The sequence below is a fragment of the Mustela erminea genome, chromosome 12 (genome assembly GCF_009829155.1).
Source record: "Mustela erminea isolate mMusErm1 chromosome 12, mMusErm1.Pri, whole genome shotgun sequence".
Classification (NCBI taxonomy): domain Eukaryota; kingdom Metazoa; phylum Chordata; class Mammalia; order Carnivora; family Mustelidae; genus Mustela; species Mustela erminea.
This window is the reverse complement of record NC_045625.1, coordinates 23,424,777-23,444,132: the sequence shown is the minus strand read 5'-3', so window position 1 is coordinate 23,444,132 and position 19,356 is coordinate 23,424,777. Positions and strand designations below refer to the sequence as shown.

Here is a 19,356-nt window from a genome sequence, read left to right as displayed (position 1 = left end):
CCAAGACATAGCCTACGCTATAGTGCATAATTAGTGTGTACAATCCCAAGAAGATAAGGCAAATCTAATTTGTGAAAAGGCACATATGTATTTCCTCTCCCTATAGACGACCATACTGGTTCTAACCTCAAATATCCTTGATGAGCCAAAGACCTGAATTTCTAGCTGCCAGCCTCATGTGTCCATTTGAATACTCCCAACACTGCCACAAATTAAACTGTAATCTTCTGCCCCAACCAGGTCCTCCTGGAAGAAGGCACCATGGTATACCAGACGGATGTGTGCTTACTTGCTTGCTTGCTTTTTTTAAAAAAATGTATTTTTAAGTAAACTCTATATTCAACGGTGGGGCTCAAACTCACAATACCAAAATCAAGAGTCACATGTTCCACCAACCGAGCCAGCCAGGTGCCTAGAATATGTCCTTTCAATCAGCTGGACCTAGGTACAAATCACAGCTCTGCTTACCAATTCCAAGCAATCATGACATTAAAGAACTAAGTTTGAAACTAAGGAGCTGGCATATTTGCTATAAAAACAAAATGGTTCACTCTAAGAAAGCAGAACAAGAGAAAATCCAAGAACCATGATTTGAAAACAGAAAAGCTTTTGTGAGAGTAGGAGTCAGTATTAATAAAGGTTATTTCAGGAAAAGGAAGTAACTCTCTTGAGGTTCTTAATGGGACAAGATAGATATTTTTCTGTAAGGCTTAGCTTTAGTCACATTGAATAAAGGATTCTGCCAACCTTTGACATGGTTGATTCAATAGTTTCAGCCTATTGGGAAATAGGTTATTTTTCTTTTTGGTTGAGTTATTTACATAAACTTCTCTGAGTCAGATAAGGTCATTTAGGTAAACTGACATGAATTTATTGCTAGGGTTTTCAACATTTGATTTACTCAATAAAGATGATACCCAATGACCATATACGCTAGAGCCAACAGGTGTCCTCCCTGAAGACAGCTTCACCCTGAAAACTGTTATATTAGATAATAAACTCCAAAACTTGGAATTTTTACATAGAGGGCCCCACATGGATATCCAAGAGCACCACAGAGGATAAGGGCATTTTTAAAAATTCTATCTGATGGCCAATAAAGGAAGCAAGATATTGATGAAGACTTTACCCAGGCCTTGCTAGTAGGAAAAAGAAAGATAACCCAGCAAACTTTCTAGAGAGAATGTACTTTAGCAACATGCATGCTATTTGAATGTAACTGAGGGTTTTCCAGAGACAAAGTGGTATCCTCAACCAGTTGTTAAATGAACACAATGAAGAAATAAGCCAAGATCAGTCAGACAGAATTATCAGGTCAAATCAAGATTTCTACAAAAGACTAGTTGCAAGCAATGCTATTTCTTAAAAGTAAATGGAAACATAAATGCTAGCCAAAGATTCACTATTCAAGATAAGTTTAAGACCATTTGGCGAGCAACTTAATAGAAAAAGAAGCTTTGATGGATAACATGGGGATTTAATTTAGACAACTATTCGTAAGCAGTAAAAATACAGTAGAATCCTAATGAGCTAAAAGCAATGAGAGACAAGGGTGGGGAAGGAGCTGAGATAGGCCTGGGCTGCAAGGGCCTTTCCCTATCCAAAATGACAAAGATGAAAGGCAGGGTTGCGGTGGGGTGGTGGGGGGTGGGGGTGGGGATAGCCAAAGACTTGGGAAGAGCATATGAAGAAAAAAAGGTAAAGAATATCTCATTCAGAAGCCAAGCCTGCACAATAGGACAGAAGTTTCTGGCCAGAACTTGTGAGATACACACATAGCCTGTGACTTGAAAATAACCAGAAACTTTGCATTTTCCAGTATCCGATCTACCCTCATGCAAAGGGACAACCTGGCTACAGAGGAAGAGAGGAAGAAACAGAAAGACCATCTGCTGCCCTTGCCTGGGCACAGCTGCAGGGCCTGAGAACAGGAGGGTGCCCGGAGAAGGGGAGGTATATGTGTGTGACAGAGGGGCTCTCCCCAGCAAGTGACATGAAGACAGGAGCTGCAGCTAGAGCAGGAGCCTACAGCGGGGGAAAGCCGTAACTCACAGCACTGACAGCAGGAAACTGAAATTGAATTTTTTTTCCTATCAACACTGGCATTGCTCACATTACTCTCTCAAAAGAAAAATATCTGAAAATACCAGGTCCGCCACCGGTTTAATAACACCGAATGTTATCTGAAAGGCTCGCAACAGAAAATAGGCTTCTCACAGACAGCAGTTTCTGATGGAAAGAAGAAGAGCATACATCTTCTCCCTACCTGATAGCTTCTTCCACAGACTGGCCAATAATATTAGAAGAAGGACCTGGCTGAGAGAGTGGTGTCAGGCTTATCACCCACTTCACTGGCTTGTAGTACTCATCGCTGGAACTTAATAGATAAAATAGTGTGGTCAGGAAAATTATCTGCAAAACAAAGGATAGTATCTCCTAAAAAATCACATTTGGAACTTACAGGAAGGAAGCGTAAATGGAACTACAACATGCTTTACTGCGGAAGGAGAGGTATCACGCGCTTATCTACCTGTACATACCAGAGACAGCACGAAATTGAGAAGGGCGGTCCCACTGTAGAAGAGGATGGTCAGCAGCGTCGTGACAGTGGTGAAAAGCAGGCTCACGTTCCGGCTCATGACCATCCACAGAGACTCTAAGATCTGATGGAGACGGAAAGCCAAACATCAGGACGAATCCTCCAGAAAGAAGGTTCTACAGCTCTGGGCTGTGCTTTTTACTACAAGCGTGTGAGTATCAGAAACTGAAAAGAAAAAAATCATCTGAAAGCATGTGAACATTGAATAGTAAGGAAAATGGTTGGGAAAATTATGGTGAACCTATCTCCAAATCATATTAGGTAGCCATTAAAGATAGCTCTATTATAACACAGAAAAACATTTTCTGATATACTGCAAGGTTATTTAAAAAGCAGAAAATAAAAACTTTATATGTAGCATGATATACATAACTCTGTAAAAATGATATTTATAGGAAAAATACCTACAGGAAAATATTCCAGAATGCAACCTGTATAGGATCACAAGTGCAGACCATGAAAATTCTAGTATTTGTCTTATTAGCTGCCTCCCCCCACCTTGCCACCTCCAACTTAGATTCACCTACAAACACAAAAGCATCACATGGATGATTTCCCTAAAATCATAATAAAAGAAATGATCAGATAGGTCAAGGACAGAACTCTGCAGCTGAAAATCTTTCTTCAGATAGATGATGACCCTTATATCAAGACTTAATAGTGTTCATTTAATCCATCACCTGCAAATTCACTAGAACCAGTTATTAAAAGTTATTAATACCTATTAAATATTACTAAAAGAAGATGTACAATATTAATGGCACGCCTGTATGTTTTCATTTCCTATCGCCTCATAAACTTAAATTCCTTCATGATAACATCTGTTCCCTGTGACAGAAGCAAAACAGATGATATGATCTTTATTGTAAAGAGAGACAAACCAAAGCTCAGAGATTTTTTAAAACTTGCCCAAGGGCCTTGGAGCTAGTAAGTGGAACTAGAGCTAGGACCAGAAATCTAATGTCTGATTTTATTTTGGTGTGCCCTTTCCAAAACAGCAGTTCTGCTTTTTGTCATATGTGCAAATTATACCATCTGTTCTATGAAAGGCCTACCCATTCCTTTCCTATCTCAAATGTACCATTTATAAAGGCATATTTTGTTGTCTCTGGCAGTTCTTGCAAAGCTCAGCTCAGTCTTCATGGAAAAGCTTTTGCAGGCTGATTTCATTTACAATAACTCCTTACAGAAAATCTTGAAAATGCTTTGCAGTGCCTACAAAAATATGCATGACGGACCATTTGACCTTGTGGGATAAAGAATGAATGAATACCACCACTGATTACAAGAAACAAATCAACAATGCCCTTACTTGTGATTTTTACATGCATTCTTTTGGGGGCTTCTGTCATTTTGGAATTTTTTTCAAAAAAATTTTAAATACTTTCTGGGTCACACTGATAGGAAATACTCTGTGGTGATTCTTAAGAAATTAACTGAATACATTAATTGTAGACTGCCAGTTCTCCAACAACAATCAAGTAACCTTTCTGGGGCGCCTGGGTGGCTCAGTGGGTTAAAGCCGCTGCCTTCAGCTTGGGTCGTGATCCCAGGGTCCTGGGATCGAGCTCCACATCGGGCTCTCTGCTCTGCGGGGAGCCTGCTTCCTCCTCTCTCTCCCTCTCCCTCTCTGCCTACTTGTGATCTCTGTCAAATAAATAAATAAAATATTTATTAAAAAAAAAAAAAAAGTAACCTTTCTGTGTACCCAAGGGGATTAGGCAGAAAGGTTCAGAATGTGAAAGCTGTTGTCTATTACAAGTATGAAGGCAGGAATAAAAAATCTGATCAAGGGTTGACCTCCACACCTTAAGATTTTTTTCTGATGAAATAGGTAGTAATATTAAGAATGTGACTGTTTGGGATGCCTGGGTGGCTCAGTTGGTTGAGCAGCTGCCTTCGGCTCAGGTCATGATCCCAGCGTCCTGGGATCAAGTCCCACATCGGGCTCCTTGCTCGGCGGGGAGCCTGCTTCTCCCTCTGCCTCTGCCTGCCATTCTGTCGGCCTGTGCTTGCTCTCTCTCCCTCTCTCTCTCTGACAAATAAATAAAAAAATCTTTAAAAAAAAAAAAAAAAGAATGTGATTATTTTATACTCTGTAAGAATGTGTGCTGATAATTTAGATGATGTACAAAAATCAGTGAACCAATATTCTAAATGACCAGTGCATATCACAAAAACATGCAAGAGTAAAACGCTGATTTCTAACAAGACAGATCAATGGGCTTTAATATAATACAGTGCAAAAAATTTACTGATATGGTTTCAAATTCCACACTGCAACTAACCTTTAAGAAATACCATTTGTTGAGTTTTGGTGTAGTATGAAAGAAGAACCAAAATTATCTGAAAAGGCTATTAAAAGACTCTCCACTTTTCCAACTACATATCCGTATGAGGCTAGATTTTGTTCATATATTTCAATCAAAACAATGTATTCCGACTGACTGAATATAGAAGCAAGTGTGAGAATCCAGACATTAAACAGATTTACAAAAATATAAAAGAAAGCCACCCTTCTCACTAAATTATTTTTTGTTTTGGAGATGCCCGGGTGTCTCAATCAGGTAAGTACCTGCCTTCGGCTCAGGTCGTGAATCTAGGGTCCCAGGATTGAGCCCTGCATCAGGCTCCTTGCTCAGTGGGGAGCCTGCTTCTCCCTCTGCCTGATGCTCCCTGCTTGTGCTCTCTCTCTCTATGACAAATAAATAAATAAAATCTTTAAAAAAAATTATTTTGGGGGGCACCTGGGTGGCTCAGTAGGTTGGGGCCTCTGCCTTTCGCTTAAGTCGTGATCCCAGGTCCTGGGATCGAGCCCCACATTGGGCTATCTGCTCAGCGGGGAGCCTGCTTCCTCCTCTCTCTCTGCCTGCTTCTCTGCCTACTTGTGATCTCCATCTGTCACATAAATAAATAAAATCTTTTTTAAAAATAAATAAATACTAAATATCTGAGAGAATACATATATTAAAAAATTATTTTTTGTTTTGGAAAAAGGTTGCTTTGCAGATATAAGAAATGTGTTACATTAATATGTAATGTTATTTTTAGTGAATTAATATATATTTTTAAAGTTCTCAGTTTTAACTGCTGATACAATAATAATCAACAGAACCCACAAAAACAAATACTCTGGAATCTTCAGACCAAAAAGTTTCATGGCCATTGGACTAGAGGAAACAGGGAGGAGACTATCAAAACCATAAAGTCTTAGAACTGAAGGACATGAATTTCTAGATTTAATTCCCAACTGCGACAGCTATATTAAGTGCATGGGAGGAAGGGCAAGTGTGAGCGCAGGGACGGGGGCAGGCGGGGGGAAGAACCAAAGGAGTTATAAGAAAACCCCAAAAGTGGTATAAGAAAGCATGGGGAGATTTCAAAATCACATCTTCATCTTCATCTTCCATATCAGGAAGCCAAAATATAATACCAAAATTGTAAAACCAAGAAAGACCAACAGGTTATTTTGGAAATTTAGAGGTAAATATCCAAAGAAAGCTAAAAGAATTGACAGCTGTTTCTAGAAAATGAGACTGAAATGGGGAAGCACAAAGCAGGTTAATGTTATTTTTTGCTAAAAAAAATATTTTTGACTCTCCACTATGATCATCTATTAGTTTGATAAAAATTAAATTTAAAAAAATCTAGCATTGCAGGGCACTGGCTGCCTTGGTTGGTAGTGTATGACTCACGACCTCAGGGTTTTGAGTCTGAGCCCTGCTTTGGTGGTAGAGCTTACTTAAAAATTAAAAAAAATTAAAAAAATTAAAAATCTAGCATTGCAAACTTCAACTTTTGTTAGGTTGATGAAAGTCATGAGTCTATTCACAAGAAAACTCCTCTCAGTGAAAAGCCACATGCCAAGACATGTTTACAAAACACGCTGTGGGACCAAGAGTGGCCCCTTGCTGCCTTTGACCCTTTGGCACACAAGGCAGAGGTAGGTGGTACGTCAGGAGAGTGGGCTGAAGAACATCCAGTCTCTCCAATGTAAAGGGAACCATATCACCATCTACCTAAGACCCTGCCCACCAAAAGGCCGTTTTCTCTCCAGGGTTCCATCCTGGGGACTTTCTAGTCAGCCTAAGAGGACGGGGTACTTGTATCTCAGAATGGGAGTCTACAACACTGCACACTCGCTTCCTGACTCAGCACTAATCAGTGACTCTTCAGCCACCAGGGAACTACTTATCCTGAGGCCTATGGCCTTTGGACATCCTTCTAGTGCATTTAGAACTCTCAAAATTGTAAATGTCATGGCATTAAAAACAGGGTAACCAAAGGCCTCTGAGGGTGCAGGGAAAACTGGAAGTTAGAATTTCTATTTTTATTTCTAAGTCCAGTTAAACTAAAAATACTACTTCTTACCGAAAGAAATGTCTCAATGTTCTCGTGAACAAAGGAAGCGATATCCTGCCAGTCCAGGATGTCTCCCAGCCAGCTATTCTGACGACTTATATGCATCTTCTGTCCTTTGTGCCTTCCAGAGTGCGTTACGTTCTACGGAACAAAATGGTTCAGATGAGACATCTCTATCTTCGGCCAAAACAGGAAAAGTATAAATAACCCATTTCGGTTTAGATCCACTTGGGCACTTTAATAGTTACTCAAGGGTGAAAAATTTTGCATTATTTAAGAAATCAACTAAGAACTCCACCTAGAGACCTGAACTGTATTTTTCTGTTTACCTTCTCAGTACTATGTGTTAGCCTAGCTCAAATGGTCTCTTCCTAAATATAGCTGTGAACACACTTTATCCCTCAATTTGTACCACTGTACACCAACACAGCATTTACTCTCTTTTTTCTTTTCAACCCTCTACCTTTTTGGGGGGTCTACCACTTTGCTTTTTTCCTTTCCTCATCTCCCTTATCAGTCTTCCACACAAGATAAAAACAGCAAGAGGAGAGAACATACAGGACACCGAAAACTAATACAATGTTATATGTCAATTATATCTCAACAAAGCAGGGAAAGATGAAGAAGAAACAAGAACAGGGAGCAAATCAAACTCTATATGGAAGGCAATTACAATGACAAGAACACAGGAATAATTAAATTTGGAAGAGAGATGAATAAACACAGTGACTCGTGAGGTTAACATTTAGAAACCGAAGTAGTTTCTTAATATTTTGTTTGCATTCTGACACTTTTGCTAACAGTACAGTGATACCACTCTTCATTATGCAATGAAGACTTCAGGTCCTAGTAAAAGACATAAAGAAAGGAATACATCTGCCTGCTTATAAATCTATGCTTTCAAAACACTGACCTTCCTGGACCATAAAATGAAGCTTTTTAAAGGAGGTGACGCATAGAAAATGCTGTTTGTGACCAGAAGCCCCAGAATTAGCAGAGGAAAAGGACACCTTTCCAATCGACCGGTTCTTCAGCAAATAACTGTATAATAGTTACAAATTCTACAGTCAGTTTTAACCTCCACTCTGAAACTCACAAAAACAAACACTGTTCCCTCAATTCGTCCCAGGGGAAGAGTAAAAACTGGTCACTGAGCAACAAGTTCAAATTTGAAATTGAGCTTTCCTCCCTTCCACCCCAAGTGAAGAGGTTGATCTATACATGCTCCTCTCCTTACTGCCAACCCTGTGAAAACTGACCACCAACTTGTCTGGTTCTCTACCTCCTTCCCCACTGGACAGTCATCTCCCACAGCCCTGCTCCTGGAGGCCCACAGGCCCTGCCAACCCCGTGTACGGCATGACCCCACACAACCAGCTGCTCTCCAAACCAGCATTTTTATGTTTAGTGGAAAATGGTATTATTTTCCATCATAATTTCTGAAGTAAGGGTATATCAGCACAAGTAACAGGTAAAGGTGATTAAAAATCGAGTTCTCTAAACTTTTGGATCTATTCTATTTACCTCCTTTAAGGAAAAAAAAAAGTCTAGACCTGTACTATCTCAACCAGTAGCCACTAATCACATGTGGCTATTAGCACTTAAAATGGAACTAGTCCAAAAACTGGAGAGTCCAAAAACGGCATTAGTATAAAACATACACCAAGTTTCCAAGGCTTGTAAGAAAAAAAAAAAAAAAGGATATAAAATATCTCACTAAGATTTTTTTCTACTTGTTTGCATACTGAAATGATAATATATTGGGGGTATGCTGGGGTAAGTGAAATACTAAAATTAATTTCACCTGTTTACTTTTCATGTTTTAAGTGGCCATTAGAAAAGTTAACATTATAGGGTGCCTGGGTGGCTCAGTGGGTTGGGCCGCTGCCTTCGGCTCAGGTCATGATCTCAGAGTCCTGGGATCGAGTCCCGCATCGGGCTCTCTGCTCAGCAGGGAGCCTGCTTCCTCCTCTCTCTCTCTGCCTGCCTCTCTGCCTACTTGTGATCTCTCTCTGTCAAATAAATAAATAAAATCTTTAAAAAAAAAAAAAAAAGAAAAGTTAACATTATATACATGGTTTACACGTTGCAATTCTACACAATGAGGTAAGATGCTGTTGATGATAATGAACACAGGATGAAAAACACGACGTCACAGGGACTGCTGGGCTCTGCATGCCGATAAACCATCAATTCAAGGGGACTTTCAGTGACCTGAAGTTTGGGACCTTTAACTTAAGAATTTCAATAAATAACATCCTAATGTTAATATCTACCTAATTAACATCTATCTAGTCAATGAGTCTGTAAAATAAAAGGACTTTATAGTTTGCGACTGAAATTCTCTAATAAAATAACTTACCTTTACAAACCAAGAATGATACAATCTGTCCCAAAGTTCTAGTACTTGCTTTTCAATTACAGCAGTATTGTTCACCTTATCTCCCAGAATTTTATGAAGCTGGAAGAGATACAGATATGATCTGATTTAATATTTCAGACAAAAATCCAGTAAAATTAATTCATGCTAGGTCTTTACATTTGTTCCAAATCAAACTAAAATGTTCCAGATTATTTAATGGCCTCTAGTCACCTTATGATCTTTTCTTAAACTCTACTCTTCAATATTCCTAGCGAATTTCCTTGCCTTTCTTGCCTTTTTGCTTCTATTTTTGGGTATCTGAGGGGGTTACTTCAGGTTGTTAGAGAACAGTACATATGAAGCCATGATCACTGACTTAGCAAGTCTTATCTGCTCAGAGAAAAGTCTGTTGGATGTGGCTCAAATGTTCATCTATTACACAGAAAGCTCATGTTACATTTATCACCAGTATAAGAATTACCACAGAACTAGGAGTGCCTGGGTGGCTCAGTGGGTTAAGTCTCTGCCTTAGTCTCAGGTTATGATCCCAGGGTCCTGGGATTGAGCCCCACATCAGGCTCTCTGCTCAGCAGGGAGCCTGCTTTCTGCCCCTGCCCCCTGACTCCCTCTCAGCCTACCTGTAATCTCTCTCTGTCAAATAAATAAATAAAATCTTTAAAAAAAATTACCACAGAACTTTAAGTAAAATTTTAGGACCATAGCTATAAACACAAATATTTCCTATAGTTTGCTGAGAGACATCAGGTCTCAGAGTTATGACTAATTAGACTGGTGGTGTTTCTGGGAATCAAGTACAGTAAGACAAGATAACTTTGAGGACAATTATTCATTATAAAACCCCATGTTTTGTTATTAAAACCACAACATAACAGTAAAAAATTTATTTATTTGAGAGAGAGAGAGTGAGAAAGAGAGAGAGAGAGAGAGAATTTTAAGCAGGCTCCATGCCCCATGCAGTGACTCACAGGGGCTCAGTCCCATGACCCTGAGATCACGACTGGAGCCAACCAGGTGCCTCAAAGACATTTTTTAAAAGATAAATACTAATTTGTAGTCTCACTTTCTTAGCATAACTGTTTCTACTTTTCCATATCCTCTGCAACTTTCTGCCCATTTATAGATAATAATTTAGAATTCTTCATCACTAACCTTCATCTTCATTTTTAATGGTAACATTTTAGTTCACAAGTTTTTCCTTTTTTTAAGATTTTTTATTTTTAAGTAATCTCTACGCCCAACTTGGGGGTTTCAACTCCCAATCCCAAGATCAAGAGTCGCACGCTCTATCAAATAAGCGAGCCAAGCACCCCCGTTCATTAAGTTTGGGTATTATTTTACCCGATAAAGGAATACAGAGATGATTTCCAATTTTTAATGTCACAAGTAACACTGCATTGAACATCCTTGCACACAATTTTTTTCTTATTACTAATAGTAAGATAAATGTTCAAGAATCAGAGGAAAGAGGCACTTTACTAAAGGTTCCTGCTATGCATTGCTGAACGGTCTTCTATAGGGATTGTACCAGTTAATATTTTCCAATATCGTATGAATAAACCAATTCTTCCAAAGCCTTATGGACAGATAAGCTATTAGGTAATTTAATTGGTGTAAAACTAGAGCCAATTATTTTTACTTTTCTTCTTCAGCTACAAGAGTGACCATTCCTCCATGTTGGTTTTCTTTTTTCTTTTTTTTTTTTTTTTTAAGATTTATTTATTTATTTGACAGAGAGAGATTACAAGTAGGCAGAGAGGCAGGCAGAGAGAGAGAGAGAGAAGCAGGCTTCCTGCTGAGCAGAGAGCCCGATGCAGGACTCAATCCCAGGACCCAGAGATCATGACCTGAGCCGAAGGCAGCGGCTTAACCCACTGAGCCACCCAGGCGCCCCCCATGTTGGTTTTCAATGTGTATTTTCTTTTGTGTGTCCTATCCACACCTTTTGCTCTCTTGACACTGTCCTTACAGATATCTGAACCAGTTTTTAGACATATTGGATGCAAAAATATCTGCCCAATGTTTTCCTTTATATTTTACTTATTCAAAAACCAAACACAAATGAGTGAATATAATAAAAACCATTTACCTTTGCACAGCATTTTACAATTTACAAATGACTTTCCCTTACATTATGTGATTTTTACAAAACCCCCAAGAGTTAGGAAGAAAAAAGTTTTTATCACCTTTGTTCTTTCAAGATGAGCTAGCAAATTTAGAAAGGACCCATGACAGGCCCAAGGTCAGGCAGCTAACTGGCAGAGGTAGGATTTAAAACTCTAATACTCTTTCAACTACAGTATCTAAAACCTATGAACAAAGAACACCTAACACAGCAAACTGCCCAAAATATAAGTCACAATTACCCCAGTCTAATTTCCTTTAATTACTTGAAAGTTGTCTTTTAAGTAGCATGACAGTCAGATACTCACAGACCTTCTGCTACCAACTCTTTCTGCCATTGTCTGCTCAGTTTCTGAGATCCTTCTTGAACCAGAAAAGCCCCTAGTCTAGGCGCTGGCACAGTGGCCTTCGCTGAAATAAAGCACTAGCTCAAACCCAGATCCCCTTTATCACAGCACGACAGTGAGTAACTCTACAACACCACGACTTTGAAGGCAGGATTCAGCATCATTTGAAACTTGTGGTGCTGCCAACCACAGCAGAACATCACAGACCTAGAACACCATCTTGTTTTAATGTTACAGTATATAGCACAAGCCATAAGGAAGACGAGGCCAGAGAGCATGGGGCCTGATGGCAACAGCACTGCTATCAGAGGACTCACCAGAGCACAGATATTGTTAGTGGTGTAGGAGATGCTCTTTGCATATGGAAGACGATGAAGCACTAACTAGGAGTAGGCAGGATGCCATCTGAGAGCTGTGCTCACTTATGGCGAATAACCTCCTCTATAACATGGGGATGGGGAATCAATGGGCAATTCTCTGTTCTCATCTTGCTTGGAACCTTGACAGCATTTGCCACACCTGACCAAGTCTTTCTTGAAGTATCTTCTCTCAGCCTCTACGACAGACACAGGTGGTTCCTCCCACAGGCTACTCCTCCTCAATCTTCCCTGTCGGCTTGCTTCTGGGACCTTCAAAAGCGTAAGTGCTCCAGAAATCTATCTTTGGTCCTCTTCTGTCTGTCTCCTTTGGCCATGTTATAGTATCAACTGTGTCCCTCCTAAATTCTTACATTGAGATCCTGACCCCCCAGTGCCTCGGAATGTAACTGTACTTGAGACAAGGTCTTTAAAGAAGTAACTAAGTTAAAAGGAAGCCATCAGGGTGGGCCATAATCCAGTATGACTGGTGTCCTTATAAAAAGAGATTAGGAGACAGACACACACAGACAGAAGACCATGTGAAAAAGACACAGTCATTAGCTGAGGAGAGATGCCTCAAAAGAAATCAATCCCACAACACCTTGCTTGATCTTGGACTTCCAGCCTGTAGAACCATAAGAAAGTAAATTTCTGTTGTCTGAGCACCGAGCCTGTGGTACTTTGTGATGGCAGCCCTACCAAACGAACACAGTTCATCTCTCCTGCTGGGTAGAGTGACAGATACTATCTGACAACATTCGAACTTCCACCTACAGCCCAGACCATCTCCCCGGAGCCCCATCTATGTACGTTCAGTGGCCTTTTCTGATGCTTTGACTTAGATATCTGCTAGGGTTCTCTAACTTAACACACCCCAAACAGAACTACAGCTCCATTTCTCTGTAATCCTGCCTCTCCCCGGTCCCACCCCCACCACCTCGGGAAGTGGCACAGTGGCACAGTGGTTACCCTTCCAGGTGGGCTAACCAAAAACTTCCTTCCTTTTCACTCCGTATCCAATCCATGAATAATTTCTGTCAGATCCACCTCAAAAGTATATACCAAATGTGACGACTTCTCTCATTTCCCACCTCTACCATCCTAGTCCACGTCATCAACATCTCCCCTGGACTACTGGAATAATATTCTTTTAGCCAGACCCCTGCCTTCTCCATTCCTGCCCATCACTCCCAATAAAGAGGCCAGAATGAGCTTTCAATATCCTAAATCAGGTCATGTCCCTTTCTGCTTTAAACCCATATATATCTTTGTAGCTAAAATAAAATCCCAACTTCTTATCATCACCTATGGCTCATCCTGTCACTACAACCCCCATTCCAGCCATGTTGGCCTTCTTTCTTTCCTTCAACCAAGACTGATGCTACCTCAGAGCCTTGGAATTTTCTATGCCCTCAACTTGAAACATTCCTTTCCCAGTCTTGGTGAAAGCATTACCTTCTCAGAGACATTCTCTGGCATTCTAGCTAAGGCATCGCTCTGAGTCACTTTACATTACCTGGTCACAACACTTCTAGAACAAATATGGTTACTTCTTGACATGTTTCGTGTCTGTCTCCTCCTCCTCTCAGAATAAGTTCCAGGAGGGTGGCAACTCTTTCTGGTCTACTGCTTTTCCCCAGAACTTAGAACAGTGCCTGGCACATTTGTGGATTGGCTGTCACTTCCTTCATTCTAGGCATGGGAGAAGGGACAGTGAAAACCCATTCAGGACTAATTTTCCTACTGTCTCAGGGCAGCACCTCTAGGTATAAATTTTGGAAAGAACATTATTAAGCAGAAAGGTTAGCTCAAGCAAGGATGTCCAATGAAGAAAGTAAACTAGATTTGAGTAAGAGCAAAGTAGCAAATCTGGGTACTATAAGGCATGGAGGATATAAGAGATAAGGCTGAAAAGGCAGACTGGGGCAGGTAGACAGAAACCTTCTCTGTTCATACCTACACATACCCTAAAAATCTCTACCTTTTCTGAGTATGACCTCTTATTCTAGCTTTATCCCTTTTTATACTTTAGCTCTTGGGACCCAATTCTCTCATGATTGTTAGTTGGTTGAGATCTGAGCTTATTAGAAAATCAAGCCCTACAGAGGTACCTGGGTGGCTCAGTAGGTTAAGCATCCAATTTTTGATCTTGGCTCCAGTAATGATCTCAGGGTTGTGGGCTCAAGCCCCACACTGGGCTCCCCACTCCAGCAAGAAGCCTGGGTGGGATTCTCTCTCTCTCCCTCGCCTTTTCCCTCTGTCACTCTCCATCCCTTTTCCCCTCCCCCTCCCCACTCTGAGCTTGCTCTCTCTAAAATTCTAAAATAAATAAAGGAATCTTAGTATTTCTACATTTCAACTTCTACAATTTCAATGGTTTTTAGGGTTTTTTCTTTTTTAAGATTTTATTTATTTATTTGACAGAGAGGGAGAAGGAGAGGGTGCGAGCACAAGCAGGAGGAGCGGCATGTAGAGGGAGAAGCAGGCTCCCAGCTGAGCAGGGAGCCCATTGTGGGACTTGATCCTAGGACCCTGGGATCATGACCTGAGCCGAAGGCAGACCCTTAACCAACTGAGCCACCCAGGAGCCTCAATGGTTCTTTTTAAAAAACAACTTTATTGAGATCATTCACACACCTTATAATTCACCCACTTCTGTGTACAATTCAATAGTTTCTTGTAGTATATTCAGAGCTATGTGACCATCACCAATACCTATTTTGGAACATTTTCATTACCCCAAAAAGAACCTCCATACTCCTTAGCAATCACTCCCTAATTTCACTAAATCTCCCCTACCCTTGGAAACCATTACTCTATTCTCTTTTTCTGTAGATATACCTCTTCTGGACATTTCATATAAATGGAATCATACGAATCTACTTTGACTGCTTCTTTTGCTCAGCATAACGTTTTCAAGGTTCATCCACATGGTAGAATGTATCAGTGCTTCCTTCCCTTTTATGGCCAAATAATACTCCACCATTTAGATATACCTCATTTTGCTTATCCATTCATCAGTCAATGGATAGTCAATGATTGGTTTTAGATATTATCCCCCTGCCTTCCAAATCAGGATGATGAATTGTTACAACCTTTGTTAGCAAGACCCATCTCTCTTCAACTGTCTTTCCTTTCGAGGCTTGGGTAAAAGGTTTCAAACATAACTTCTAAGTAATCTGAAAGTTATTTCTATAAAATCTTAGGCACATTTCTCCAGCTCTTCCCAAATAGGTTAAGAATTCCAGAACTCAAATAGAAAAACCAAAAAAACTAAATGTTCTGCTTTCAGCAGAGTAAGTCAGCCAATACGGCTCTAGAAGTCTAAAATGCTTTTGCAATGGCTGGCTGGATCTTCTATGATAGTTAGGAGAGCTATACCCATAAACTTATCTTTTAAAGACTTCCATGTGGCATTCGATTAGGTCACCTGCCATGGACTCAAGAAAATCAGTTACACAGATCTTTCTTTTAACTTTTTTTTTCTCTTTTTTTTTAAAGATTTATTTAGTTATTTGACAGAGATTACAAGTAGACAGAGAGGCAGGCAGAGAGAGAGAGAGAGGAGGAAGCAGTCTCCCTGCTGAGCAGAGAGCCTGATGCGGGACTCGATCCCAGGACCCTGAGATCATGACCTGAGCCGAAGGCAGCGGCTTAAGCCACTGAGCCACCCAGGCGCCCCATCTTTTAACTTTTTACTCAACCACAATTCCATTCTTAGGTTAGATTACTATACACATGTATACACTGTAATTTTTAAGATAACTTTCTTTTTGAGACTTTTGTTATTAAATTTTATTTGACACAGAGAGGGAGATCTCAAGTAGGCAGAGAGGCAGGCAGAGAGAGGGAGGGAAGCAGCCTCCTCTCTGAGCAGAGAGCCCAATGCGGGGCTTGATCCCAGGACCCTGAGATGACGACCTGAGCAGAAGGCAGAAGCTTAACCCACTGAGCCACCCAGGCACCCCTGTTATTGAATTTTAAACAAGGAATCATATACCAATACTTTTTTCCTGAACATACATCTCACTGCAACAAATCTTGTTAATCCGTAGATGTTCCTAACTACTTCAATATACTAAAATTCCAAATTACCTTCTTTCCCATAGGTAATATTGTGGGGGAGGGTAATCCCACTTTTGTATCACAGAAACGGACCCTTACCTGCAGTAATTGTGCCTTATCCTCTATCCTTCATTTCCTTCCACAAAGCTTCAGACAAGCTAATCTCCTCAAGCACACTTCCACCTCTGTATCTTGGCTCACATGAACACTCCTCTTGAAAACCTATCATTCAATCCTTCACGGTTTATCTCAACTGCCACAGCAAAGCACCTAGCCCAGTTCCAGTCGTGCTCTTCCAGCGGCTACAGCAGAAACAACCAAGGGATTTACAAGCAGTCTTCAGTTTGAAACCAAGCTCTGCCATTCACTACATGACCACTGGGAATTTACTTAGCCTTGCTAAGCCTGTTTCTTCCTCTGCAAAATGGGCCAAACAATTTAGACTACTGCAAATTTCTTAGAAAGATTAAATGAAACAAACTGGAAACTGCCAACGACAGTCACCAGCAGATAGTAATATTTAATATTTGCTAACAACCATTTCTTTCTCCACAAAGTCTTATTTGACCACCCAATCTTAATGATCATTCTGTCCTAGAGCACAAATAATGAGTATCTACCTTGAGCAAGAAGCAAAGGACCAACCTCTCTGTTCAGGCTACTAGCACCGTTAAATACAATCTTCCAGAAAGTTTACTTTCATTGTATGTTTCTTGTTGACCTCTAGATTTAAGCATATTTCAAAAACAGAAACTGTTCTAAAGAGAATCTCCATTTACACTTCATCAAAGGGAGGCCCCTACCAATGAAGACCTTGCAGAGAGAGGCTCTTCTCTTACCTTGTGTGTTATCCATTCTCTTCCATACTGGTACACGTTGTTAGCTGCAGAATTGAGGGCTCTTTGGACTACTTGTGCCTCAGGAAGCCAACTAATTTAAAATAAAAGAAAGAAAAAATTAAAACTAATACATTTTTAGTGGACTATGTCAATAGTCCATGTATTTAAACAATCAGTAACTGACAAATTACTAATCAGTCATCACACGAGGATACAAATGAATCCCATGCAGGAATCCTTGACTAACACTTAATTCTACCAATTGAGAGGCTGTTCAAGCTCTCCTTAACTTTTAGACCCACTTTCCCCACAACCTCCCTTTCATTCTGCTCTGCCTGGTTTCTCTGCCCATACATATCCTGGATCATCTGCCTTATTCAGCACCAGCCTTATTCCAGCATCAGGGCTGCTCAGAAACGTGTTAGACATGCAAACTCTTGGGCCCAGGTCCAGACCTACTGAAAAAGAAACAGGGCTGGGGCCCAGCAACCAGGACCCTAATGAGCTCTGAAAGTGATTCTCATACACGTTGATCTAAGAACTGAGTAAAGAACTGAGAAAGAAAAAACTTCTCTTCATGCCATGAGAGACGGCCTTCCCACTATCCTGTTAAGCAGGCTGTACCATCTGCCTTAATCAATAACACGTTTCATATGCCTAGTGCTTTCCGAAGGAGAAATATCTTCATGTATTCTGTATTAAGATCTTATTTATTTGAGATAAAGAGAGAGAGCACTCACACAAGAAGGAGGAAGGGCAGAGGGAGAGGGAGAAGCAGACTCCACACTGAGTAGGGAGTCCTGACACAGGACTTGATCCCAGGATCCCGAGATCATGACCTGAGCCAAAGGCAGACCCTTAGCCAACTGAGCCATCCAAGCACCCCTCATACATTCTTTAAATTGTACCTCAGAGGGTTGTACACTACAGATGTTGACATTCACAAACTGAATAGTCCTGATTTCAACTATCCACAAGTGATGCCCAAAGGCCAAGGCAAGCAGTAACTAAAAACTTTCCTGAGGCCTAACTATGACACACATTACAAAGCTGGCTTATGGGAAAGAGTCAAGTCAAATACACAACATTCTCGACTTACAGCGGTTTTATATCCTTGTAGTACTTTATATAGTAAATTGGAAGTGATAGCTAGCTTGCGTGTGTATTTGTGTAAGAGAGAGAGAAAGATGGTCCTAAAGAGAAAGCCAACTGCCACTAACAAAATGTAATGATACCTAGGAAAGCACTTGTTTTCAACCAAAGAAAAAGACTTTTTTTTAAAGAATTTTAAAGTACATCTGTTTAATTATATTATAACCATTAATGCAATATCTACCTCAATAATTTCATTTCAATAATAAAAAATGATGGTATAATGATGGTTTAAAGCTGGTTCAATCGCAGTTTTAGAGGCTTACTTATCAAGAGTGAAAATAGAAGACTATTAAAAAATAGCTAAAAAGGTAACGTGTCATAGTGCTTAATGTTTCTGTAACTGTTGGTAAGGCTTACATCTAAGTTTGATGCAGAATTCTTAATGGCACTGAAATAACTCTTTTCTCAGCCACATGGTAGATACCGGTTCTAGGAGTCTGGAAGAGACTGATTATGGGTACCACTCATTGTCTTCAGTTGTGACTGCGCAATATCAGCAAGTGCGCTTTGTATCTTTTCCAGAAGCATATCCCCTCGATAAACAACATCCTCCAGACATTCTGGATACATTAGAAAGTGCAACTTCAAATTGGTACGGTTTCAATCTTTAATATTAACCAGTTCTTCCTATACTCCAAATAAAGTATTTCTGAAACATCTGGCAAATTCTCAAATATTTCTCAGCAAGTTAAGACAAAACTTTAGAGATGATTACAAATGTAATAATCTAAGTATGAAGATATGAACAGGAAATTGAGATCTTTAAATAGAGGTGGGATTTGGGAAAAAATTAAGTAGTTTTTAAATTATTCTAGTTCATCAGTGCTTTGAAGAAACTGCTGAATATTTTCAATTATCTGGTACGACATTTTATGGGGAAAATTATAACCTCGAGTGTTAAAGTATGAGAATTCACATTAGTATTTGAATAGATCTTTAATGACTAACAAGTGCCTACTAGGCCTGATAAATTACAGAGACGCCTGGGTGGCTCAGCCAGTGAAGTGTCTGTCTTCAGCTCAGGTCATGATCCTGGGGTCCTGGGATGGAGTCCTGTATTGGTTCCTTGCTCAGTAGGAAGCCTGCTTCTCCCTCTGCCTGCCATTACCCCTGCTTGTGCTCTCTC

At 40.2% G+C, this 19,356-nt stretch overlaps 1 protein-coding gene across 4 annotated transcripts in view; it reads right to left on the bottom strand.

Annotated features, from left to right (window-relative positions):
* TMEM245 (transmembrane protein 245) overlaps positions 1-19,356 on the bottom strand; it is a 98,442-nt gene that overhangs the window by 29,511 nt on the left and 49,575 nt on the right. For all 4 annotated transcript variants that reach the window (XM_032307537.1, XM_032307539.1, XM_032307538.1 and 1 more), the window contains 5 exons: positions 17,076-17,166; positions 9,324-9,422; positions 6,971-7,102; positions 2,541-2,663; positions 2,267-2,412 (listed from right to left, as the gene is read on the bottom strand). In XM_032307537.1, coding sequence (XP_032163428.1) covers positions 2,267-2,412; positions 2,541-2,663; positions 6,971-7,102; positions 9,324-9,422; positions 17,076-17,166 — 591 coding nt within the window. The remainder of the gene's footprint in view (positions 1-2,266; positions 2,413-2,540; positions 2,664-6,970; positions 7,103-9,323; positions 9,423-17,075; positions 17,167-19,356) is intronic.